Source organism: Salmo salar, chromosome 03, assembly GCF_965601325.2.
Source record: "Salmo salar chromosome 03, fSalSal1, whole genome shotgun sequence".
NCBI lineage: Eukaryota > Metazoa > Chordata > Actinopteri > Salmoniformes > Salmonidae > Salmo > Salmo salar.
In genome coordinates this window covers 60529652-60553735 of record NC_138293.1, presented here as the reverse complement: position 1 = coordinate 60553735, position 24084 = coordinate 60529652, and the positions used below count along the sequence as shown (strand labels likewise).

Sequence of the window (24084 nt, the reverse complement as noted above, 5' to 3'; positions counted from 1 at the left end):
ATTGATCATTTTAATCCTCCAACCACCAGCAGCACTGTTAGGTTCACACTATCATTGATCATTTTAATCCTCCAACCACCAGCAGCACTGTTAGGTTCACAATATCATTGGAACAAATTAAATGGACTTTTACACACATATATCACACTTCCTGAGTATTATACCTTTATAATAGATTCACTAGAACTCACACTTATGTTTAAGATGTAACAGGTTTATCTTGAAAATGAAGGGAATTCATTTTTTTAGAGAAAGAATAGCTTGATTAGTTAATTTAGTTGGGTTGACCCTTGCCATGACTAGAACCTCATTCGGTGTGTGACTAGGTATGGCATGAGACCACCTCGCCATCTCCTTTATCACAGATACCACCGTGGAGCTGCTACTGCTGCAAGACAAACAGGAGAGAAGGTGAGTCACAAACCTATATCTTGTATTTTTCATTTTTAAAAAAAAGTTTCATTATTTATTTTAAAATATTTTCCCACCACATTGATTCTCCTCCATCCACCATGGTCACTGTCTTGCGTTGTGGTGGAGGAACTTCCACCGATGTTACTGCAAGACAAATAAGATTGCACCGCTACACAACCTACAGCATATCATCAATTTTAAGTCCAAACAGTTTTCCCACTTCAGGTCCAGACTAGCCTCTCCATCCTCCATCGTAGTGATCACGGTCGTGGTTCTGGTGGAGGATGACGACATTCTGCTGTTACTGCAAAACATATAAGAGAAAAGTAAGTAAATGAAATTAAAATACCACAGGGCATCAAAACCTTCATTACTGTAATGTAATTTCACTTCAAACATTTTCCCACCAAACATTTTCATCACCTCCTTCGATAGTACCTCACTCTGTGTAGAAAAGTGTGAACATCAATCAAAAATCGAATGACAAGATAGGACTGTTAGGAGTTGGATCATATAAATAGAATCTATCCAATTATTCTAGTTTTATGAATTACCGAACAGTAAACACAGGGTTTGTGTATATATATATATATATATATATATATATATATATATATATACACACGTTGAATTTGGAAGTTTACATACACCTTAGCTAAATACATTTAAACTCAGTTTTTCACAATTCCTGACATTTAATTCTAGTAAAAAATCCCCTGTTTTAGGTCAGTTAGGATCACCACTTTATTTTAAGAATGTGAAATGTCCGAATAATAGTAGAGAATTACTTATTTCAGCTTTTATTTCTTTCATCACATTCTCAGTGGGTCAGAAGTTTACATACACTCAATTAGTATTTGGTAGCATTGCCTTTAAATTGTTTAACTTGGGTCAAACATTTAGGATAGCCTTCCACAAGCTTCCCACAATAAGTTGGGTGAATTTTGGCCCATTCCTCCTGACAGAGCTGGTGTAACTGAGTCAGGTTTCTAGGCCTTGCTCACACACACTTTTTCAGTTCTGCCCACACATTTTCTATAGGATTGAGGTCAGGGCTTTGTGATGGCCTCTCCAATACCTTGACTTTGTTGTCCTTAAGCCATTTTGTCACAACTTTGGAAGTATGCTTGGGGTCATTGTCCATTTGGAAGTCCCATTTGTGACCAAGCTTTAACTTCCTGACTGATGTCTTGAGATGTTACTTCAATATATCCACATACTTTTCCTTCCCCATGATGCCATCTATTTTGTGAAGTGCATCAGTCCCTCCTGCAGCAAAGCACCCCCACAATATGATGCTGCCACCCCCGTTCTTCACAGTTGAGATGGTGGTCTTCGGCTTGCAAGTCTCCCCCTTTTTCCTCCAAACATAACGAAGGTCATTATGGTCAAACGGTTCTATTTTTGTTTCATCAGACCAGAGGACATTTCTCCAACAAGTACGATCTTTGTCCCCATGTGCAGTTGCAAACCATAGTCTGGCTTTTTTTTGGCGGTTTTGGAGCAGTGACTTCTTCCTTGCTGAGTGGCCTTTCAGGTTATGTCGATATATGACTCGTTTTACTGTGGATATAGATACTTTTGTATCTGTTTCCTCCAGCATCTTCACAAGGTCCTTTGCTGTTGTTCTGGGATTGATTTGCACTTTTCGCACCAAAGTGCGTTAATCTCTAGGAGACAGAACACGTCACCTTCCTGGGCGGTATGACGGCTGCGTGGTCCCATGGTGTTTATACTTGCGTGTATTGTTTGTACAAATGAACGTGGTACCTTCAGGCATTTGGAAATTGCTCCCAAGGATGAACCAGACTTGAGGGGGTCTACAATTTTTTTCTGGGGTCTTGGCTGATTTCTTTGGATTTTCCCATGATGTCAAGCAAAGAGGCACTGAGTTTGAAGGTAGGCCTTGAAATACATCCACAGGCAAACCGCCAATTGACTCAAATGATGTCAATTAGCCTATCAGAAGCTTCTAAAGCCATGACATCATTTTCTGGAATTTTCCAAGCTGTTTAAAGGCACAGTCAACTTAGTGTATGTAAACTTCTGACCCACTGGAATTGTGATACAGTGAATTATAAGTGAAATAGTCTGTCTGTAAACAATTGTTGGAAAAATGACTTGTGTCATTCACAAAGTAGATGTCCTATCCGACTTGCCAAAACTATAGCTTGTTAACAAGAAATTTGTGGAGTGTTTGAAAAACAAGTTTTAATGACTCCAACCTAAGTGTAAGTAAACTTCCGACTTCAACTGTATATACACTACTGTTAAAAAGTTTGGGGTCACTTAGAAATGTCCTTGTTTTTGAAAGAAAAGCACATTTCTTGTCCTTTAAAATAAGATAAAATTGATCAGAAATACAGTGTAGACATTGTTTATATATATACACTGCTCAAAAAAATAAAGGGAACACTTAAACAACACAATGTAACTCGAAGTCAATCACACTTCTGTGAAATCAAACTGTCCACTTAGGAAGCAACACTGATTGACAATACATTTCACATGCTGTTGTGCAAATGGAATAGACAACAGGTGGAAATTATAGGCAATTAGCAAGACACCCCCAATAAAGGAGTGGTTCTGCAGGTGGGGACCACAGACCACTTCTCAGTTCCTATGCTTCCTGGCTGATGTTTTGGTCACTTTTGAATGCTGGTGGTGCTTTCACTCTAGTGGTAGCATGAGACGGAGTCTACAACCCACACAAGTGGCTCAGGTAGTGCAGCTCATCCAGGATGGCACATCAATGCGAGCTGTGGCAAGAAGGTTTGCTGTGTCTGTCAGCGTAGTGTCCAGAGCATGGAGGCGCTACCAGGAGACAGGCCAGTACATCAGGAGGCGTGGAGGAAGCTGTAGGAGGGCAACAACCCAGCAGCAGGACCGCTACCTCCGCCTTTGTGCAAGGAGGAGCAGGAGAAGCACTGCCAGAACCCTGCAAAATGACCTCCAGCAGGCCACAAATGTGCATGTGTCTGCTCAAACGGTCAGAAACAGACTCCATGAGGGTGTTATGAGGGCCCGACGTCCACAGGTGGGGGTTGTGCTTACAGCCCAACACCGTGCAGGACGTTTGGCATTTGCCAGAGAACACCAAGATTGGCAAATTCGCCACTGGCGCCCTGTGCTCTTCACAGATGCAAGCAGGTTCACACTGAGCACGTGACAGACGTGACAGAGTCTGGAGACGCCGTGGAGAACGTTCTGCTGCCTGCAACATCCTCCAGCATGACCGGTTTGGCAGTGGGTCAGTCATGGTGTGGGGTGGCATTTCTTTGGGGGGCCGCACAGCCCTCCATGTGCTCGCCAGAGGTAGCCTGACTGCCATTAGGTACCGAGATGAGATCCTCAGACCCCTTGTGAGACCATATGCTGGTGCGGTTGGCCCTGGGTTCCTCCTAATGCAAGACAATGCTAGACCTCATGTGGCTGGAGTGTGTCAGCAGTTCCTGCCAGAGGAAGGCATTGATGCTATGGACTGGCCCGTCCGTTTCCCAGACCTGAATCCAATTGAGCACATCTGGGACATCATGTCTCGCTCCATCCACCAACGCCACGTTGCACCACAGACTGTCCAGGAGTTGGCGGATGCTTTAGTCCAGGTCTGGGAGGAGATCCCTCAGGAGACCATCCGCCACCTCATCAGGAGCATGCCCAGGCATTGTTGGGAGGTCATACAGGCACGTGGAGGCCACACACACTACTGAGCCTCATTTTGACTTGTTTTAAGGACATTACATCAAAGTTGGATCAAGCTGTAGTGTGGTTTTCCACTTTAATTTTGAGTGTGACTCCAAATCCAGACCTCCATGGGTTGATAAATTGGATTTCCATTGATTATTTTTGTGTGATTTTGTTGTCAGCACATTCAACTATGTAAAGAAAAAAGTATTTAATAAGATTATTTCTTTCATTCAGATCTAGGATGTGTTGTTTAAGTGTTCCCTTTATTTTTTTGAGCAGTATATATATTTATATATACACTGTTTATACAAAAGTATGTGGACATTTCAGCTATTTCAGCCACACCCGTTACTAACAGGTGTATAAAATTGAGCACACAGCCATGTAATCTCCATAGACAAACATTGGCAGTAGACTGGCCTTACTGAAGAGCTCAGTGACTTTCAACGTGGCACCATCATAGGATGACCAACAAGTCAGTCCTTCAAATGTCTTCCCTGCTAGAGCTCCCGTGGTCAACTGTAAGTGCTGTTATTGTGAAGTGGAAACATCTAGGAGCAACAACGGCTCAGCTGCGAAGTGGTAGGCCACACAAGCTCACAGAATGGGCCCGCCGAGTGCTGAAGCGCACAGCGCGTAAAATCATCTGTCTTCAGTTGCAACACTCACTACCGAGTTCCAAACTGCCTCTGGAAGCAACATCAGCACAATAACTGTTTGCCGGGAGCTTAATGAAATGGTTTTCCATGGCCGAGCAGCCGCACACAAGCCTAAGATCACCATGCGCAATGCCAAGCGTCGGCTGAAGTGGTGTAAAACTCGCCATCATTGGACTCTATAGCAGTGGAAATGCGTTCTCTGGAATGATAAATCACACTTCACCATTTGGCAGGCTGACAGACGAATCTGCGTTTGGCAGATGCCAGGAGAACGTTACCTGCCCCAATAAATAATGCCAACTGTAAAGTTTGGTGGAGGAGGAATAGTGATCTGGGGCTGTTTTTCATGGTTCCAGCTAGGCCCCTTAGTTTTAGTGAAGGGAAATCTGAACACCACTGCATACAATGACATTCTAGAGGATTCTGTACTTCCAACTTCATGGCAACAGTTTGGGGAAGGCCCTTTCCTGTTTCATCATGAAAATTCCCCCGTACCCAAAGCGAACATCCATACAGAAATATTTGGTCGAGATTGGTGTAGAAGAACTTGACTGGCCTGCACAGAGCCCTGACCTCAACCCCATCGAACACCTTTGGGATGAATTGGAATGCTGACTCCGAGCCAGGCCTAGTCACCCAACATCAGTGCATGACCTCACTAATGCTCTTGTGGCTGAACAGAGCATGTCCCCTCAATAATGTTCCCACATCTATAGGAAACCCTTCCCAGAAGAGTGGAGGCTGTTAAAGCAGCAAAGGAGGGACCAACTCTATATTAATGCTCATGATTTTGGAATGAGATGTTTGATGAGCAGGTGTCCACATACTTTTTGGTCATGTAGTATATATATATTTACTGGTAACTGCCCAAATAAACGAAACACTTGAGAAAATGAGGGATACAAAGTGTATTGAAAGCAGGTGCTTCCGAAAAGGTGTGGTTCCTGACCTAATTAAGCAATTAACATCCCATCATGCTTAGGGTCATGTATAAAAATGCCCAGTTGCCATTATTCTGGCTACCAGGGCTAGAAGAATAGATCTCAGTGACTTTGAAGAGGGGTCTCAAAGGAGCATAGGGGTTTTTAAGGGGCTTAATGTGTGTGTGTTTCAGTTATCAGAGGGGTATCCTACGAAGCATGTTTGAGGAGTTAGCGAGGTAATAACCGGTCATACGAAAGTGGCTCACCTTTTAGCCAGGTACATTTTTATGGCAATGAATACTTCAGAACCAACCTGCTCAGGGGCAGACTAACTCACGGCTAACTTCACTTACCATAAATTAAATGACTAAACCGCAAGTTGAGGACCAATGAAATCAGATTCCTCCATCTTGCAAAGATTGTGTCATCATCCCCTTCATTTGAGGAAGACGACTGATAAAAATATATAAAAAAACATATATATATATATATGTATATATATACAGTGCCAGTCAAAAGTTTGGACACACCTACTCATTCCAGGGTTTTTCTTTATTTTTACTATTTTCTACATTGTAGAATAATAGTGAAGACATCAAAACTATGAAGTAACACATATGGAATCATGTTGTAACCAAAAAAGTGTTAAACAAATCAAAATATATTTTGTCTTTGAGATTCTTCAAAGTAGCCACCCTTGTTGATAGCTTTGCACACTCTTGGCATTCTCTCAACCAGCTTAATGAGGAATGCTTTTCCAACAATCTTGAAGGAGTTCCCACATATGCTGAGCACTCGTTGGCTGCTTTCCCTTCACTCTGTGGTCCAACTCATCCTAAACCATCTCAATTGGGTTTCAATTAACAGGCGTGCCTTGTTAACTTGTTATGGATAGGGGGGCAGTATTTTCACGGCCGGATAAAAAATGTACCCGATTTGATCTGATTATTACCAGAAACTAGAATATGCATAGAATAATTAGCTTTGGATAGAAAACACTCCAAAGTTTCTAAAACTGTTTGAATGGTGTCTGTGAGTATAACAGAACTCATTTGGCAGGCCAAAACCTGAGAAGATTCCAAACAGGAAGCACCCTCTCTGACTATTTCTTGGCCTTCTTGATCATCTCTATCCAAAACAGGGGATCTCTGCTGTAACGTGACATTTGCTAAGGCTCCCATAGGCTCTCAGAAGGCGCCAGAACGTTGAATGATGACTTTGCAGGCCATGGCGAAAAACAGTAGCGCATTTGGATAGTGGTCAATCTGAGAACAATGAGACTGGGGTCGCGTGCACGAGACGACTCCATGTTTTTATTTTTTCGTCTTTGAACGAAAACAGGGTTTCCCAGTCGGAATATTATCGCTTTTTTACGAGAAAAATCGCATAAAAATTGATTTTAAACAGCGTTTGACATGCTTCGAAGTACGGTAATGGAATATTTAGATTTTTTTTTGTCACGAAACGCGCCGGGCGCATCACCCTTCTTTAGTGTCTTGAACGCACAAACAAAACGCCGCTATTTGGATATAACTATGGATTATTTGGAACCAAACCAAACCAACAAACTCAGATTTACTATTAGAAAAATTGGATTACCTTTGCTGTTCTTCGTCAGAATGCACTCCCAGGACTTCTACTTCAACAACAAATGCTGTTTTGGTTCCAAATAATCCATAGTTATATTGAAATAGCTCCGTTTTGTTCGTGCGTTCAGGTCACAATCCATTTCGTGACAAAAAAAATCTAAATATTCCATTACCGTACTTCGAAGCATGTCAAACGCTGTTTAAAATCAATTTTTATGCTATTTTTCGTAAAATAGCGATAATATTCCAACCGGGCAACGTTTTATTCATTCAAAGGCTGAAAGAAAAAAATGGAGAATCCTCATGAACGCGCATCTCCAGTGTCACTGTTCCCAGGCTGACCAGTAACAAAATCTCCTGCTGTTCTTCGCCCAGAGTCTGCAGACACCTCGTTCCACTTTCTGGCGCCTTCTGAGAGCCCATGGAAGCCTTAGAAAATGTCATGTTACAGCACAGATACTGTATTTTTGATAGAGATGCAACAGAAGGACAACAAATTGTCAGACAGGGCACTTCCTGTATAGAATCTTCTCAGGTTTTGGCCTGCCATATGAGTTCTGTTATACTCACAGACACCATTCAAACAGTTTTAGAACCTTTAGAGTGTTTTCTATCCAAATCTATGAATTATATGCATATTATAGTTTCTGGGCAGGAGTAGTAACCAGATTAAAACGGGTACGTTTTTTATCCGGCCGTGAAAATACTGCCCCCTATCCCAAACAGGTTAATCAAATGTAATTATTTTATAAAAATTAGTCATATTAAAATATATTACATTACACAGAATGCATTTTAAACTTCATGTAATGTATTACTTTTGTATGACTCAATAAAAAAAATATTTTGATAGGAGTGGGAAAAAGGTAATTGTGTTTTGATAAGCACGCCTAAGCACACCAAAGACAGCATTAACGATAGAATATATATCTAGTTTTTCAAGCGACGGTCTTTTAATCCTTAAGAGTCATCACAAAAACCAGTCTTCTCACGAAAACATTTGTAGCATCTGACCTATTATGAGCTATTATGACCCCTCTATGGAAAAGGGAGACTCTCGCGAACGTAATGTTTTCTCTGTTTTGCTCTACGACCCCCAGAAGTGTCACATGACTTGTCTGAAGGTAACCCATACAAATTAATGGAAGTATGGAGGTAGTTTTGTGCCAACAAAAATGAGGGGGTAAATACGTGTAAAAAAGACACAAATGTTTCCTGAGCTTTCTTATATCTCTAAAATATAGTACAGACACTTCAGAACCTTATTCCTTCTGATTTATTTTTTACATTTATTAACCTGTTGAGGACAGACGTTCCGCTAGCGGAACCCCGTTCCGCCTGCGGAACCCCTAGCCAACAGCCAATGGCATCGCACGGCGCGAAATACAAAACCAACTAAAATACCACAATTCAGTTTTCTCAAACATCAACTATTTTACACCATTTTAAAGATTGGACTCTCGTTAATCTAACCACATTGTCCGATTTCAAAAAGGCTTTACAGCGAAAGCAAAACATTAGATTATGTTAGGAGAGTACATAGACACAAATAATCACACAGCCATTTTCAAAGCAAGCATATATGTCACATAAACCCAAACCACAGCTAAATACAGCACTAACGTTTGATGATCTTCATCAGATGACACTCCTAGGACATTATGTTATACAATACATGCATGTTTTGTTCAATCAAGTTCATATTTATATCAAAAAACAGCTTTTTACATTAGCATGTGATGTTCAGAACTAGCATACCCACCGAAAACTTCCGGTGAATTTACTAAATTACTCATGATAAACGTTGACAAAATACATAACAATTATTTTAAGAATTATAGATACAGAACTCCTTTATGCAATCGTTATGTCCGATTTTAAAATAGCTTTTCGGCGAAAGCACATTTTGCAATATTAAAAATAGCTAGCCATCACAGGCTAGCTATTTTGACATCCGCCAACTTCGGGGTAACCTAAACTCAGAATTACTATTAAAAAAATTGGATTACCTTTGCTGTTCTTTGTCAGAATGCACTCCCAGGACTTCTACTTCAACAACAAATGTTGTTTTGGTTCCAAATAATCCATAGTTATATCCAAATACCTCCGTTTTGTTCGTGCGTTCAGGTCACTATCCGAAGCGTAATGCGCGAGCGCATTTCGTGACAATTTTTTTTCAAAATATTCCATTACCGTACTTAGAAGCATGTCAAACGCTGTTTAAAACCAATTTTTATGCTATTTTGCTAATAATGTTCCAACCGGGCAACGTTGTAGTCATTCAAAGACTGAAAGAAAAACATGGCGAGTTCTCGTGAACGCGCATCTCCAGTCTCACTGTCCCCAGGCTGACCACTTACAAACTCTGCTGCTGTACTTTGCCCAGAGACAGCAGACACCCCATTCCACTTTCTGGCGGCTTTAGAGAGCCAATGGAAGCCTTAGAAAGTGTCACGTTACAGCACAGATGCTGTAATGTCAATAGAGAGGCTGCAGAAGGACAACAAATTGTCAGACAGGGCACTTCCTGTATGGAATCTTCTCAGGTTTTGGCCTGCCATATGAGTTATGTTATACTCACAGACACCATTCAAACAGTTTTAGAAACTTTAGAGTGTTTTCTATCCAAATCCACTTATTATATGCATATTCTAGTTTCTGGGAAGGAGTAGTAACCAGATTAAATCGGGTACGTTTTTTATCCGGCCGTGAAAATACTGCCCCCTATCCCAAAGAAGTTAATGTGTTATTCAATGTGTTTCTATGGGCTGTAGTGGTAAAGGGCAAATTCTATATTTTATCAAATAATTGTTAAATTAATTTTTTTAATACCTAAAGCGGGCCTAAAATTCAAATAGCTAAATGATCCATGGTATGACCATCTTAAAACAATTCCCCGCAACGGCTTAGATTTTTAGTTAAGGGAGTATGCGAGGCACAGATGGTCGCTTCACCTAGCCAAGTTCTGCTACGAGCAAACCAAACATAGTATGCAGGCGCCTTTAGACACTGGCTGTGTCCAAAGTCTGGCTTGCCTACTACTTACTTAAACTGCATAATGTGTAGTTATTGTACTGCATACTATTTAGAATGTACTGTTTAGTAAAAAACGAATGCAGTAAACAACAAATATCAGCATGCTAGGCTCATCCTACTGCAACGCGTCATCTAATGTGCAATTACGTTGATTCTCGCCATTCATTCATTTTGGTACAGCTGGTCCCCTCAGCTGATTAAGAGCTGTTGTCAAACACACCTGGGTTTCAAAAGGCAATTCTCTTCCTCGATAGTATGCTGCGAATTCTACTAAATGAAAAGCCGAAATGAGTATGACTTCCTGGCATTTAAAGCATACAACATTTTTGATATTTCACATGCTATAAAATGTAATTATTTTGCATACCCCAAATGCCTACTATTTAAAATGCAGGTACGGGTATTCAGCCATGGCGTCACGCTCTGACCTAGGAGAGCTGTGTTTTCTCTGTTTAGCTAGGCCAGGGTGTGATAGGTGGGTGGGCATTCTATGTTTTGCATTCTATGTTTTTGTATTTCTTTGTGTTGGGCCGAGTATGGTTCCTAACCAGAGGCAGCTGTCTATCATTGTCTCTGATTAGGAACCATACTTAGGCAGCCTGTTTTTCCTGGGGGGGGCCGTTTGGGTCCTGCGGCTGTCGCTGCGGTAGTGTGCATTCTTCCACACGTGCCCCGCGCACCGGCACCATGCCCCTGTGCCTGGCCCTGGTGTAACTTTATTTTGGCAGTTACCTGTATATACAGTGCATTCGGAAAGTATTCAGACCCCTTCCATTTTTCTATATTTGTTACGTTACAGCCTTATTCTAAAATGGAATAAAAAAAATGTCCTCATCAATCTACACAATACCCCATAATGACAAAGTGAAACAGGTTTTTAGACAGTTTTGCAAATTTATTTAAAAAAAAATACAACTGAAATACCTTATTTACATACGTATGCAGACTGTTTCCATTGATCATCCTTGAGATGTTTCTACTACTTGATTGGAGTCCACCTGTGGTAAATTCAATTGATTGGACATGATTTGGAAAGGCACACACCTGTCTATATAAGGTCCCACAGTTGACAATACATGTCAGAGCAAAAACCAAGCCATGAGGTCGAAGGAATTGTCCGTATAGCTTCAAGACAGGATTGTGTTGAGGCACAGATCTGGGGAAGAGTACCAAAAAATGTCTGCAGCATTGAAGGTCCCCAAGAACACAGTGGCCTCCATCATTCTTAAATGGAAGAAGCTTGGAACCACGAAGACTCGCCCTAGAGCTGGCCGCCTGGCCAAACTGAGCAATCGGGGGAGAAGGGCCTTGGTCAGGGAGGTGACCAAAAACCTGATGGTTGCTCTGACAGAGCTTCAGAATTCCTCTGTGGAGATGGGAGAACCTTCCAGAATGACAACCATCTCTACAGCACTCCACCAATCAGGCCTTTTTGGTAGAGTGGCCAGACGGAAGCGATTCCTCAGTAAAAGACACATGACAGCCCACTTGGAATTTGCCAAAAGGCACCTAAAGGACTGTCAGACTATGAGAAACAAGATTCTCTGTTCTGATGAAACCAAGATTGAAGTCTTCTGCCTGAATGACAAGTGTCACGTCTGGAGGAAACCTGGCACCGTCCCTATGGTGAAACATGATGGTGGCAGTAACAGGCCGTGGGGATGTTTTTCAGCAGCATCGACTAGGAGACTAGTCAGGATCGAGGGAAAGATGAACGGAGCAAAGTACAGAGAGATTCTTGATGAAAAACCTGCTCAGGACCTCAGACTGGGACGAAGGTTCACCTTCCAACAGCACAACGACCCTAAGCGCTCTGCCAAGACAACGCAGAAGTTGCTTTGGGAAAAGTCTCAATGTCCTTGAGTGGTCCAGCCAGAGCCCGGACTTGATCCGAAATGAACATCTCTGGAGAGACCTGAAAATAGCTCTGCAGCGATGCTCCCCATGCAACTTGACAGAGCTTGAGAAGATCTGCAGAGAAGAATGGGAGAAACTCCACAAATACAGGTGTGCCAAGCTTGTAGCATCATACCCAAGAAGTCTTGAGGCTGTAATCGCTGCCAAAGGTGCTCCAACAAAATACTGAGTAAAGGGTCTGAATACTTCTGTAATATTTCATTTTAAAAAAAATACAAAAATAATACAATTTCAAAACTTGTTAGTGCTTTCTCAGTATGGGGTATTGTACGTAGATTGATAGAATTGTTTTTAGAATAAGGCTGTGACGTAACAAAATAACTTCCGAATGCACTGTACTGTATATGAAAAGATCTTGTACTTGAGAAACTGGGACTGGAGTTGATCTAGTGTCTGAAAGCTAGATCTAGTGTCTGAAAGCCAGCAGAGGGAGTGCTGCTTCCCCTTACTGCATACAACTCATCAAATCGAATTGAGCTTTATTAGCATGTACATAGCACTTCAATAGATTTTAACATGTAAGATAAAAGTCAACAAAATCATATGAGACCTACCGCGTATCATATTTTTCAGGGTCCTCTTCATCTTTTCAGAAGCCAAGGTTGTTGTTATTATTATCAATAACCATATAATATACCATCCAAAACATAACATCAAGCACATCATCATATGCATATGATTTTATTAAAAGTGTTCAATGTCATGATAATAGGATTTTTTGTTGTTGTTGATTTGTCCATAGTTTATATTTTATTAATACCTGCATGCGTTTACATGAATGTACTGATCACATGGGTGACATAAGGTTTGAAAACCTCCTTCTCCCTGAAGTCATCATGGGCCAGTCCTGCGTTGTCAATGCTCAGAAGAAAGGTTCCTTTAAAATGGATGGCAGCCAGGAAATGAAAAGGTCATTGTCATGACTATACAAGCAATAAGGCCCAATGGGGCATGGTGGTATTTTGTGAACATTCTTAAGTGGTGTTGCTTGGCATGACCTACGCCTCAGTCTGAACAACAACTTTAATTACCAACACCCATATTCAAGATAAATCAATCAGATGTAATATGAATCCTTTCAACAGATTATCTGCTCTCTTGAAATATTCCTCATCATCATCAACTTTGTGTTTGTTGGGCCTGAAGGCATTTTCAGCTGTCTTGTCACATCTTTGTAACATGGTCCTTATGGTCCTTAACATGGTCCTTATCTCACTGGTATAAATCAAAATATAATGTAACTCCCTTCAGGGCACTTCACTAACTTCACTGTCACACAAATCTGTTATTTGCTGCGTGTATTGGTTTTTCATTTAGGCAAATCTTTCTTTGACATAGTTTCCTTGCTATGTATAGGCCTAGATTTGACATACTATGAAACCCTCTATTATTAATTGATGTTAGATCAAAATGTATCCAAAATGAAACCTAGTTCTGGACTAAAAAGGATGGTCAATGCAAAACTTGCATTGAACATCAGATTTTTTGTAAAGGACTTGACTTCTATGTTTGGAAAAAATGGGTCAGAAAACCAGTTCAATGTGTTAACAGGTCAGCATAAAGAGTGGATTATTTCTAAGGTTGGTCATGGGAGTGGCCATACAAGTGTAACAGAAGACATCTTGGACCAGTGAGTGTTAAAGCTACAGTATGTGATTTGGAATACAATTAAATGGGGTCCCCGCCACTTGTTTTTGGTAAACAGCTGAGGTAGAGGGCTAGGGAAATTCAACTCTTCTCAAATTCATAGACAGTGTTCTAGATGCAAGGACCAACTTCCACATGATAGATTTAACCACATGATAGATTTGTTTACAGTGTTTTTTGTAAACAATGGAGTAATATGATAAAGACAGACAGTTGTGGTACGGTCATGAGTCATTTTTTTGTTATATTCTTCAAAGAATCAACGGGTATATCAAGAATTGAGATTACCATTGAACAGATTCCCAAATCCCAGACTGTAGCTTTAAAGAGAAGACTATGATAGGAATTCTCGCTGTAGATAGATACAATTGAAGTCGGAAGTTTACATACACCTTAGCCAAATACATGTAAACTCAGTTTTTCACAATTCCTGACATTTAATCTTAATAAAAATTCCCTGGCTTAGGTCAGTTAGGATCATCACTTTATTTTAAGAATGTGAAATGTCAGAATAATAGTAGCGAGGATTATTAACTTTAGATTTTATTTATTTCATCACATTCCCAGTTGGTCAGAATTTCACATACACTGAATTAGTATTTGGTAGCATTGCCTTTAAATTGTTTAACTTCGATCAAACGTTTCAGTTAGCCTTCCACAAGCTTCCCACAATAAGTTGGGTGAATTTTGGCCCATTCCTCCTGACAGAGCTGGTGTAACTGAGTCAGGTTGGTAGGCCTCCTTGCTCGCACACGCTTTTTCAGTTCTGCCCACACATTTTCTATAGGATTGAGGTCAGGGCTTTGTGATGGCCACTCCAATACCTTGACTTTGTTGTCCTTAAGCCATTTTGCCACAACTTTGGAAGTGTGCTTGGGGTCAGTGTCCATTTGGAAGACCCATTTGTGACCAAGCTTTAACTTCCTAAATGATGTCTTGAGATATTGCTTCAATGCATCTACATAATTTTACTGCCTCATGATGTCATCGATTTTGAGAAGTGCACCAGACCCTCTTGCAGCAAAGCACCCCCACAACATGATGCTGCCACCCACATGCTTCACAGTTGGGATGGTGTTCTTCGGCTTGCAAGCCTCCCTGTAAGGCTCTGGGCGTAGTGGGTGCGAAGTCAGGCGCAGGAAGCAGAGAGTACAGGGTAGTGCTTTAATGTTACACAACGGCAAACACAAGCCACCCCACGGAGATACAGGGCGCACACAAAAACAAAGTGCCCCAAACACTGGGGACTGAAACAGTCCGAGGAAACCCACGTTCAAGCACCTCAAACATGAGTGTGCACAGAAGCAAAATACACAAAACAATCCCGCACACAGAGCAGGCGGGCCTACGGGCTAAAATAACCCAGCTAATCAGCCAAACACAAAACAGGTGCAAACAATAAACAGAAAGGGGGAAAAGGGAATCAGTGGCAGCTAGTAGGCCGGTGAAGATGACCGCCGAGCACCACCCGAGCAGGAAGGGGAGCTACCTTTGGTAGGAATCGTGACACTCCCCCTTTTTCCTCCAAACATAACGATGGTCATTATGGCCAAACAGTTCTATTTTTGTTTTATCAGACCAGAGGATATTTCTCCAAAAAGTACAATCTTTGTCCCCATGTGCAGTTGCAAACCGTAGTCTGGCTATTTATGGCGGTTTTGGAGCAGTGACTTCTTCCTTGCTGAGCAGCCTTTCAGGTTATGTCGATATAGGACTCGTTTTACTGTGGATATAGATACTTTTGTACCTGTTTCCTCCAGCATCTTCACAAGGTCCTTTGCTGTTGTTCTGCGATTGATTGCACTTTTCGCACCAAAGTACGTTCATCTCTAGGAGACAGAACGCGTCTCCTTCCTGAGCGGTATGACGGCTGCGTGGTCCCATGATGTTTATACTTGCGTACTATTGTTTGTACAGATGAACGTGGTACCTTCAGGCGTTTGGAAATTGCTCCCAAGGATGAACCAGACTTGAGGAGGTCTACAATTTTTTTTTCTGGGGTCTTGGCTGATTTCTTTGGATTTTCCCATGATGTTAAGCAAAGAGGCACTGAGTTTGAAGGTAGGCCTTGAAATACATCCACAGGCAAACCTCCAATTGACTCAAATTATGTCAATTAGCCTATCAGAAGCTTCTAAAGCCATGACATAATTTTATGGAATTTTCCAAGCTGTTTAAAGGCACAGTCAACTTAGTGTATGTAAACTTCTGACCTACTGGAATTGTGATACAGTGAATTATAAGTGAAATAATCTGTCTGCAAACAATTGTTGAAAAAATTACTTGTGTCATGCACAAAGTAGATGTCCTATCCGACTTGCCAAAACTATAGTTTGTTAACAAGAAATTTGTGGAGTGGTTGAAAAGCGAGTTTTAATGACTCCAACCTAAGTGTATGTAAACTTCCGACTTCAACTGTCAGTAAGATAAGTAGTTGATTGATCTAAGCTGACATATGGAATTGTTAACATGGATAATTTAGCTATTTGATTTGGAATTTTATGACCCCTTTATCTATCAAAAAATAATATATGTATATTTTTAAAAAAATTTTGAATTTAGCCTTTGCTGCTACAGTATAGCCCATAGAAATGCATTGAATAACAAACCCATTCACAAATGGCAAAAAAGATAGTCAAAAAATGAATTATAAGGAATAAGGTTTTGAAGTGTCTGACCTATACCTAGGAGATATAAGAAAGCTCAGGAATATATATATATATATATATATATATATATATATATATATATATATATATATATATATATATATATATATATATATATATTTACACATATTTAAGCCTTTATTTTTGTTGGCACAAAACTACCTCCATACTTCTATTAATTTGTATGGGTTACCTTTAGTCGAGACCCGGGACACTTGTGGGGGTCGTAGAGCAAAACGTAGATCACCATTGTGTTTGTGAGAATCTCCCCTTTCTACATTAGTGTCATAACTGAATGGGGAAGGATCAAATCAAATCAAATCAAATTTATTAATATAGCCCTTTGTACATCAGCTGATATCTCAAAGTGCTGTACAGAAACCCAGCCTAAAACCCCAAACAGCAAGCAATGCATGTGAAAGAAGCACGGTGGCTAGGAAAAACCCCTAGGAAAAACTCCCTAGAAAGGCCAAAAACCTAGGAAGAAACCTAGAGAGGAACCAGGCTATGAGGGGTGGCCAGTCCTCTTCTGGCTGTGCCGGGTGGATATTATAACAGAACATGGTCAAGATGTTAAAATGTTCATAAATGACCAGCATGGTCAAATAATAATAATCATAGTAGTTGTCGAGGGTGCAACAAGCACGTCCGGTGAACAGGTCAGGGTTCCATAGCCGCAGGCAGAACAGTTGAAACTGGAGCAGCAGCACGGCCAGGTGGACTGGGGACAGCAAGGAGTCATCATGCCAGGTAGTCCTGAGGCATGGTCCTAGGGCTCAGGTCCTCCGAGAGAAAGAAAGAAAGAAAGAGAGAAAGAGAGAGAGAATTAGAGAGAGCATATTTAAATTCACACAGGACACCGGATAAGACAAGAGAAATACTCCATATGTAACAGACTGACCCTAGCCCCCCGACACATAAACTACTGCAGCATAAATACTGGAGGCTGAGACAGGAGGGATCAGAAGACACTGTGGCCCCATCCGATGATACCCCCGGACAGGGCCAAACAGGCAGGATATAACCCCACCCACTTTGCCAAAGCACAGCCCCCACACCACTAGAGGGATGTCTCCAACCACCAACTTACCGTCCTAAGACAAGGCCGAGTATAGCCCACAAAGATCTCCGCCACGGCACAACCCACTCAAGTGACGCACCCCTCCCATGGACGGCATGGAAGAACACCAGTAAGCCAGTGACTCAGCCCCTGTAATAGGGTTAGAGGCAGAGAATCCCAGTGGAGAGAGGGGAATAAGGATAGGGGTTCCATCAAGAAGATGCTCATAGGACTACTCAGGTACACTTGAAAAATAAAAAGTTAGGAGTAAAAATTGGACTGTGATATAGGAAAGATACAATATGCTCCGGTCTATTTCAATCCAACCACATGTTAACTGAAGGGTATTGAAGTTGAGAATCGAAAAGTTGGGCTTTAGAATCACCTCTGGTCAACAGGGGCTGACAAGACAGAGGGGCAGAGAGGAGTTGTGTGTGTGATGAAGTCACACCCTAGTGTGCGGCTCTCAGAGTACTCCATCCTGCGGGCAGTGATGGAGGCAGCCAGGTTAATAAAGCTGCGGGAGGGTGTGGTCCGGAGGAGGGGGGAGGACAGGGGCAGGGTGGCTCGCCATGCAGCCAGGGCCCCACAGCTGTCCAGGGAGGAGGAGGAAGAGAGGGAGATCTGTGGTATGCTCAGATAGGTTTAGCCTGCTGTGGTGACTAGTTTTGGTTTGATTGTCATCAATCTTTTCAAACACCAGCAGAAAATAACTGTTTTACAGTATCATAACAAAAACTATCGACATTATTTTGTCCCAGTTTGGTGAAAATCCTCTGATAGTGTGTTTAAATGTCAGACTTAAAACAATGAGATCAGACCAAACCCTTTCAAAAGCTCAATAACTTCCACTATGTAGTAGGCCTATCTAAAATGGCTACTAAACTCAAAGACAAAGCTAAGACACCGGAGGGTTATGAACAGAGCACGTTGACTGCACGTGTATGAGCCTAGAAGACCTGCTAGAGGGACCTCCTTCCTCTCTCAGTCCCGTGAATCAACTGACTTAACATTCCAACGCAACATCTTGCCATACAAAATATATAGCTGAGTTGATAGACTACCCTACATAATCAGCTAGGCCAGTGGTCCCGAACCTTTTGACTCATGCCCCCATTTTATCACGGGAGAACATCTCATGCACTCCCATGCCCCACGCCTGCCCCAATTGAATTTACTGCTACTATTGTCACAAAACAATATGATAACAAAATTATACAAATGTACTCCTTAAAATGTTCCTTTTAATCAATATGGAACAGAATATACAAATACCAGTACTCATTCCATAATAAAATCAAGGAGAAAAAGAAGAATAAACCATCTTTCTGCTGTGCATTGTCACATTCCTATGACTAGGGTGGGCCAATTTTTATTGTAGATTTTCTCAATTTAAAATAGAAATTAAATTATTTCTGGAAGAATTCTAAGGGTGACTATTAGGTTGCATAAACATGATTAGTGTTTTCCCCCCACAATTTAGGCCTACAAATATATTTTCTGAACATAGCACAGAAGAGGATAGATTTTTACTGCTAGTCAGAGTCTGGGAGACAGGCAGGCTGCCTATGACTGGGGGGAGAAACAGGCTTGCTTGTAGTATACCGTTATATCTATAGCATACCGTTTGGATGCTGCAGACGTTTTTGTGAGAAGACCGATTTCCGGGATGTCTCCTGGTCTGACACACAGCGCTGTAGATCTGCCACTTTCCACTGCAGATGCGGAAGGGCGACATAGGCGGATGCGGTGGATTGAGAGGCAGCCCATGCAAGCCCAAGCAACAGCTTAAACTGATGGAGTTTGATGGTGAATTTTTTTATTATGTTACTTATATTGAAACACCGGTGCATCAATAGGGGGTTAAGTCCTACCCATTCATACTTGATTTTCTATATACCTGGCTGCTTGGGTGGTTCCACCCTGGAGTAACTTGTCCTTCTGATTATCCTGACACAAAGTGGAGATTGGGAATGGTTGTAAAACTTTTTACTTTTACCTGAATTGTATCATATTGTATCATATTACATTTCACAATAAATGAGTGCTGTAAATAACATATTTCATGCAAATATGTTTCATGTAAATATGTTAGATTATCATGCTGGGACATGTACATGTAGGTTTTCTTAACATCTACTTGCATCCCTAAACCCAACACTAGGTGACACCCCATACTTAGTAATCAGGCTAACACCGAGTTCCACCTTACCACTCACAACTGAAACAATTTCACGAAGTTTCATTAAATAGGCACAAATTAAATCATTCATGAAACTAAAGCAGACATTTTTGAAAAAACAATGGTATAATTTTAGCCTATTATGAAGACAAAGTAATTGAACAAACAAAAGATTTCAGACTTCTTATTTTTATTGCTGTTGCCTTCCAGATATGCACTGGATGTTTAGTGAGTCAGATAATCAGTTGTTGTATTTCCCTCAGTACACTCATGTACTGCATCAGCGGCGTGTATGTGAAGAAGTTGATGATTGGGTGGAGGAGACCACTTTCCCATCTACCACCTCTTCTACCACTGTGATGACCTTCCTGGTGCTGGTGGAGGAGGAGGAGGAGACACTGTGGACCAAACAGAAAACACCAATGAGCACATAATCGACTGTACTCAACACAATATGGTAAGGTCTTGACCTTGCAAGGTTTTGTCATGATTCTACTGGTAGTGTACAAACTGGTGGGGCCACTGTTTTGCTTCTAAGAATGTGAGTCTAGCCTAGAACCTGCTCAAAGTTTAGAATCAAAACACCCTTGATAGCCTAAGAATAGCATTTGATGGACTAATAGAATAGGCTTCTTTGGCTCACCTTCTGGCCTCTCCGTCCAGCAGTCTCCTGTACTCAGCGATTTCCATCTCCAGCCTGGTCTTGATGTCCAGCAGCATCTTGTATTCCTGACCCTGGCGTTGCAAGTCAGCCCTGAGATTTACCAACTGTTCCTCCAAGCTGGTCACCTGCATTTGATAACCTGACAGCTGCATGGAGAAACGGTTCTTTGTCTCTGCGAGGGTATTTTCCATGGATGATTTCTATTGGAGAGAAATGCAGAGCAAAACAAAACATCAGGAAGTAGTTGAGCAAACTCCTTGATGGGTGGCAGACATTGAAACATTCTTCAACAGTCTTACCATGCTTATTTGTGATTGAAGTTCGATTTCAAGACTCTGCAGCGTACGTTTGACTTCTGAAATTTCAGATCTGGACGTTTGGATAACTTCTGTGCTAACTGCGACCTCTTTGTTCAGCGCCTCGGTCTGTGGAAAACACCATCCAAAATAATGTTTTTACATGAACAATTCAATTGATGGGACATTTTGGATATCGTGGACCTAAATTATGGAATCATTTTTATAATGAGAAACAGTATTACCTTGGCGTGGAACCAGCCCTCCAGTTCTCTGTTGTTCTTGGCAGCGACAGCCTCGTAGTGTTCGCGAATCTCAGCCATGACTTTGCTGAGGTCTTCCTGTGGTGCAGCGTCAACCTCCACATGGACCTGGCCGCTCATCTGGGCACGCATGGACAACAGCTCCTGCAGAAGGACAATGAAACAGATTTAGGTCTGTAGGTCGTCATCATGGTTCAGAAAGTGGTTCTAGATTTGTTCAAGTGTTTCTGGATTTGAATACATAGATTATGATGTATTACTTGCTCACAAAAATGTTGTACAGTAATGTCTGGCTGGATCTGTTATTTTAAGACCCGACACTATAGATAGGCTAGTATGGGAATCAGAAAATGGAAAAGTTGAACCCTACCTCCTCGTGGTTTCTCTTGAGGTAGACCAACTCCTCTCTCAGCCCCTCAATCTGCATGCTCAGGTCCTTCTTGGACATATTCAGCTCTTCCAGAACACACCTCAGCCCAGCGATGTCTGCTTCCACTGACTGACGCATGGACAGCTCGGTCTCATACCTACATCATTAAGCATGAAATTATTTACAGTGTACCAGTGTGTCTCAACTTGCTCTGTAATCCTTGAACGTGAGCTATTTCACGGTGTGAGCTTTTTTACATGACAGACGGCATCAATATTTTTATTTGTACACTAGACCGGAATCAGTCGGTCACATTTCTGGTATTGAGTCATGATATTTGTCTGAGTGAGTGGACAAAAGATTTGGCAATTTGGTGAGTGAACTCACTTCATTCTGAAGTCTTCAGCGGCAAGCCTGGCATTGTCAATACTTAGATGGACAGCACCATTCATACGGATGGCTTGCTGAATCTGAAAAGAAAATGAATACTTTTGTTTTTGTTTTAAATTCTAAATAAATACATAGTGCAAGTTTTTCAATATGTGGCATTAAATAAAAGTGTAACAGTACTGGCATAGAAAAGCTTACCTTGGATTGGAGGTCACTGATGATGACATGGGATGAACCATAGTCGCGAGCACTGGGGGAGGTCTTGGCCTCGAGGAACTGGCGGATCTTCAGCTCCAGCTCAGCGTTGGCCTTCTCCAAGGTGTGAACTTTGGCCAGGTAGGTGGCCAGACGGTCGTTCAGGTTCTGCATGCAGAACTTCTCGTTGCCGATGACATGGCTGTCACTTCCTCCACCAGACATACTGAAGCTGGAGCCTGCACCGAAGCCAGCACCACCACCGAAACTGCCACCCCCAGCAGAGAAGGACCTGGAGGCTCTGGCACTGGAGATGCGCACCCCAGAGCCACCTGCACCCCCATACACGCTGCCGGCCCTAATGCCACTGATGCGGCTGCCACCACCAGACATGGACATGGACATGCCACCACCACCAGACATGGACATGCCACCACCCCCAGACATGGACATACGTGAGGAACCCATAGATGAGCCCTTCATGGATCTGCTTGAGGAGGATCTGAAGCTGCTGCTGGAGAAGGACATGTTGATGGAGTCTGCTGATGTCTTAGTGCTCTGGCTGGAGAGAAGTGAGTGCAGAGCAGTTGGTCTAAGCTCCTTTTATGCTGCGAGAGGAGAGGAGGACACAGACGACACTTGAACTCAATACAGTAATTACATACTTTAAAAGGGCACGCCAGGCATGCCAAAGTTGTTAAGATTCAAACCTGTTGAGCCTACAAAAGCAATTGTTGATTTTAGACAGTTCTTTCCATTGAAGGTCACCAATGCAAACAAGTCATATAATTATAATTTTTGACTGTTGAGAAACAGATGACATTTGAAAGTAATCCCTAACTGTAGAACTGGTAGTTAGGATGACCTGACAGCCTTGAGGCCTAACTTGGTCTTTAGAGTAATACTAGGGTGAGACAAGGATGACACAGTTACTGTTATGTGAGAACTGTTATGTGAGAACTCCACCTACATAAACAATCAATCATGTATTATTTCCAAATCACATCTATTGTAATGAACATGACACAATCAAAGTTCCTGTGAAGATTCTAGAGTAGAGTATACTGAATTGGTTGACTTGTTTAACATTGCTTTACACTGTAAAGGAGTGTACAGTGGACAGGATTTCAAAACCACTTATATATATATATATATATATATTTTTTTTTTTAAATGTAAAAACTTTTTGTGATATTCAATTGGTAGTTACAGTCTTGTTCCATTGCTGCAACGCCCCGTACGGACTCGGGAGACGAAAAGGTCGAGAGCCACGCGTCCTCCGAAACACGACCCTGTCAAGTCGCACTGCTTCTTGACACACTGCTCGCTTAACCCGGAAGCTAGCCGCACCAATATGTCAGAGGAAAACCGTATAACTGGCACCGTGTCAGCGTGCATGTGCTCTGCCCACCACAGGAGTCGCTACAGTCTCTACAGCGCCGCCTCATGGGTCTCCTGGTTGCAGCCGGTTGCGACACAGCCCAGGATCAAACCCGGGTCTGTAGTGATGCCATAAGAACTACGATGCAGTGCCTTAGACCGCTACGCCACTTGGGAGGCCCTCAAAAACACTTTTTGAAAGTTAGTCTGATATAAATGTATTCTCTGCTGTTGGCTAACAAATTATCTTGGATGCAAAACCACAAGAGTGCAGATTGGAGTTTGGAATTCCTATTTTAAACATTTATGTTTGTAGCAGAAATAATATTTGAGCCAAAGTGAGAAAGGGTGAGGTCACCTCTCTCAGGAATCAAGACAGTGAAAAGACAATCAGTTGCAAGAAATATCTTATTCACAAAGGTTAAAGCTTTAAAGGGCTTCTTAGCATAGTTTACATGTCACACCTACTCCTGCTCCCTCTCTCCGGCGCTCGACGTCACCGGTCTACTAACCACCGGTCCTGGCAACCCAAATTGCGCACACCTGGCAACCATCATTGCAGACACCTGCTCCCCATCATTAAGCACACCTGGACTTCATCACCACCCTGATTACTCTCCCTTCATATAGCCCTCATTAAGCCTTTTTCTCTCAAGTTCAGTACGCGCCTCATGTTTGTTCTTTCATCATTTCATTATTAAACTCCCCTTCTACACCTGCTCTACTGGGTACGACCATGAAGG

At 41.9% G+C, this 24084-nt stretch overlaps 1 protein-coding gene across 1 annotated transcript; it reads right to left on the bottom strand.

The window, feature by feature from the left end:
* Positions 1-19398: 19398 nt before the first annotated feature.
* Positions 19399-22545, bottom strand: LOC106600814 (keratin, type I cytoskeletal 13). The gene is made up of 7 exons (XM_014192510.3): positions 21965-22545; positions 21764-21846; positions 21377-21533; positions 20989-21150; positions 20747-20872; positions 20427-20647; positions 19399-20181 (listed from the first exon to the last, which is right to left on the bottom strand). Exons 1-7 carry the CDS (start codon positions 22487-22489, stop codon positions 20064-20066), a joined length of 1392 nt encoding a protein of 463 aa, XP_014047985.1. The 5' UTR covers positions 22490-22545; the 3' UTR covers positions 19399-20063.
* Between the last annotated feature and the right edge of the window lie 1539 nt (positions 22546-24084).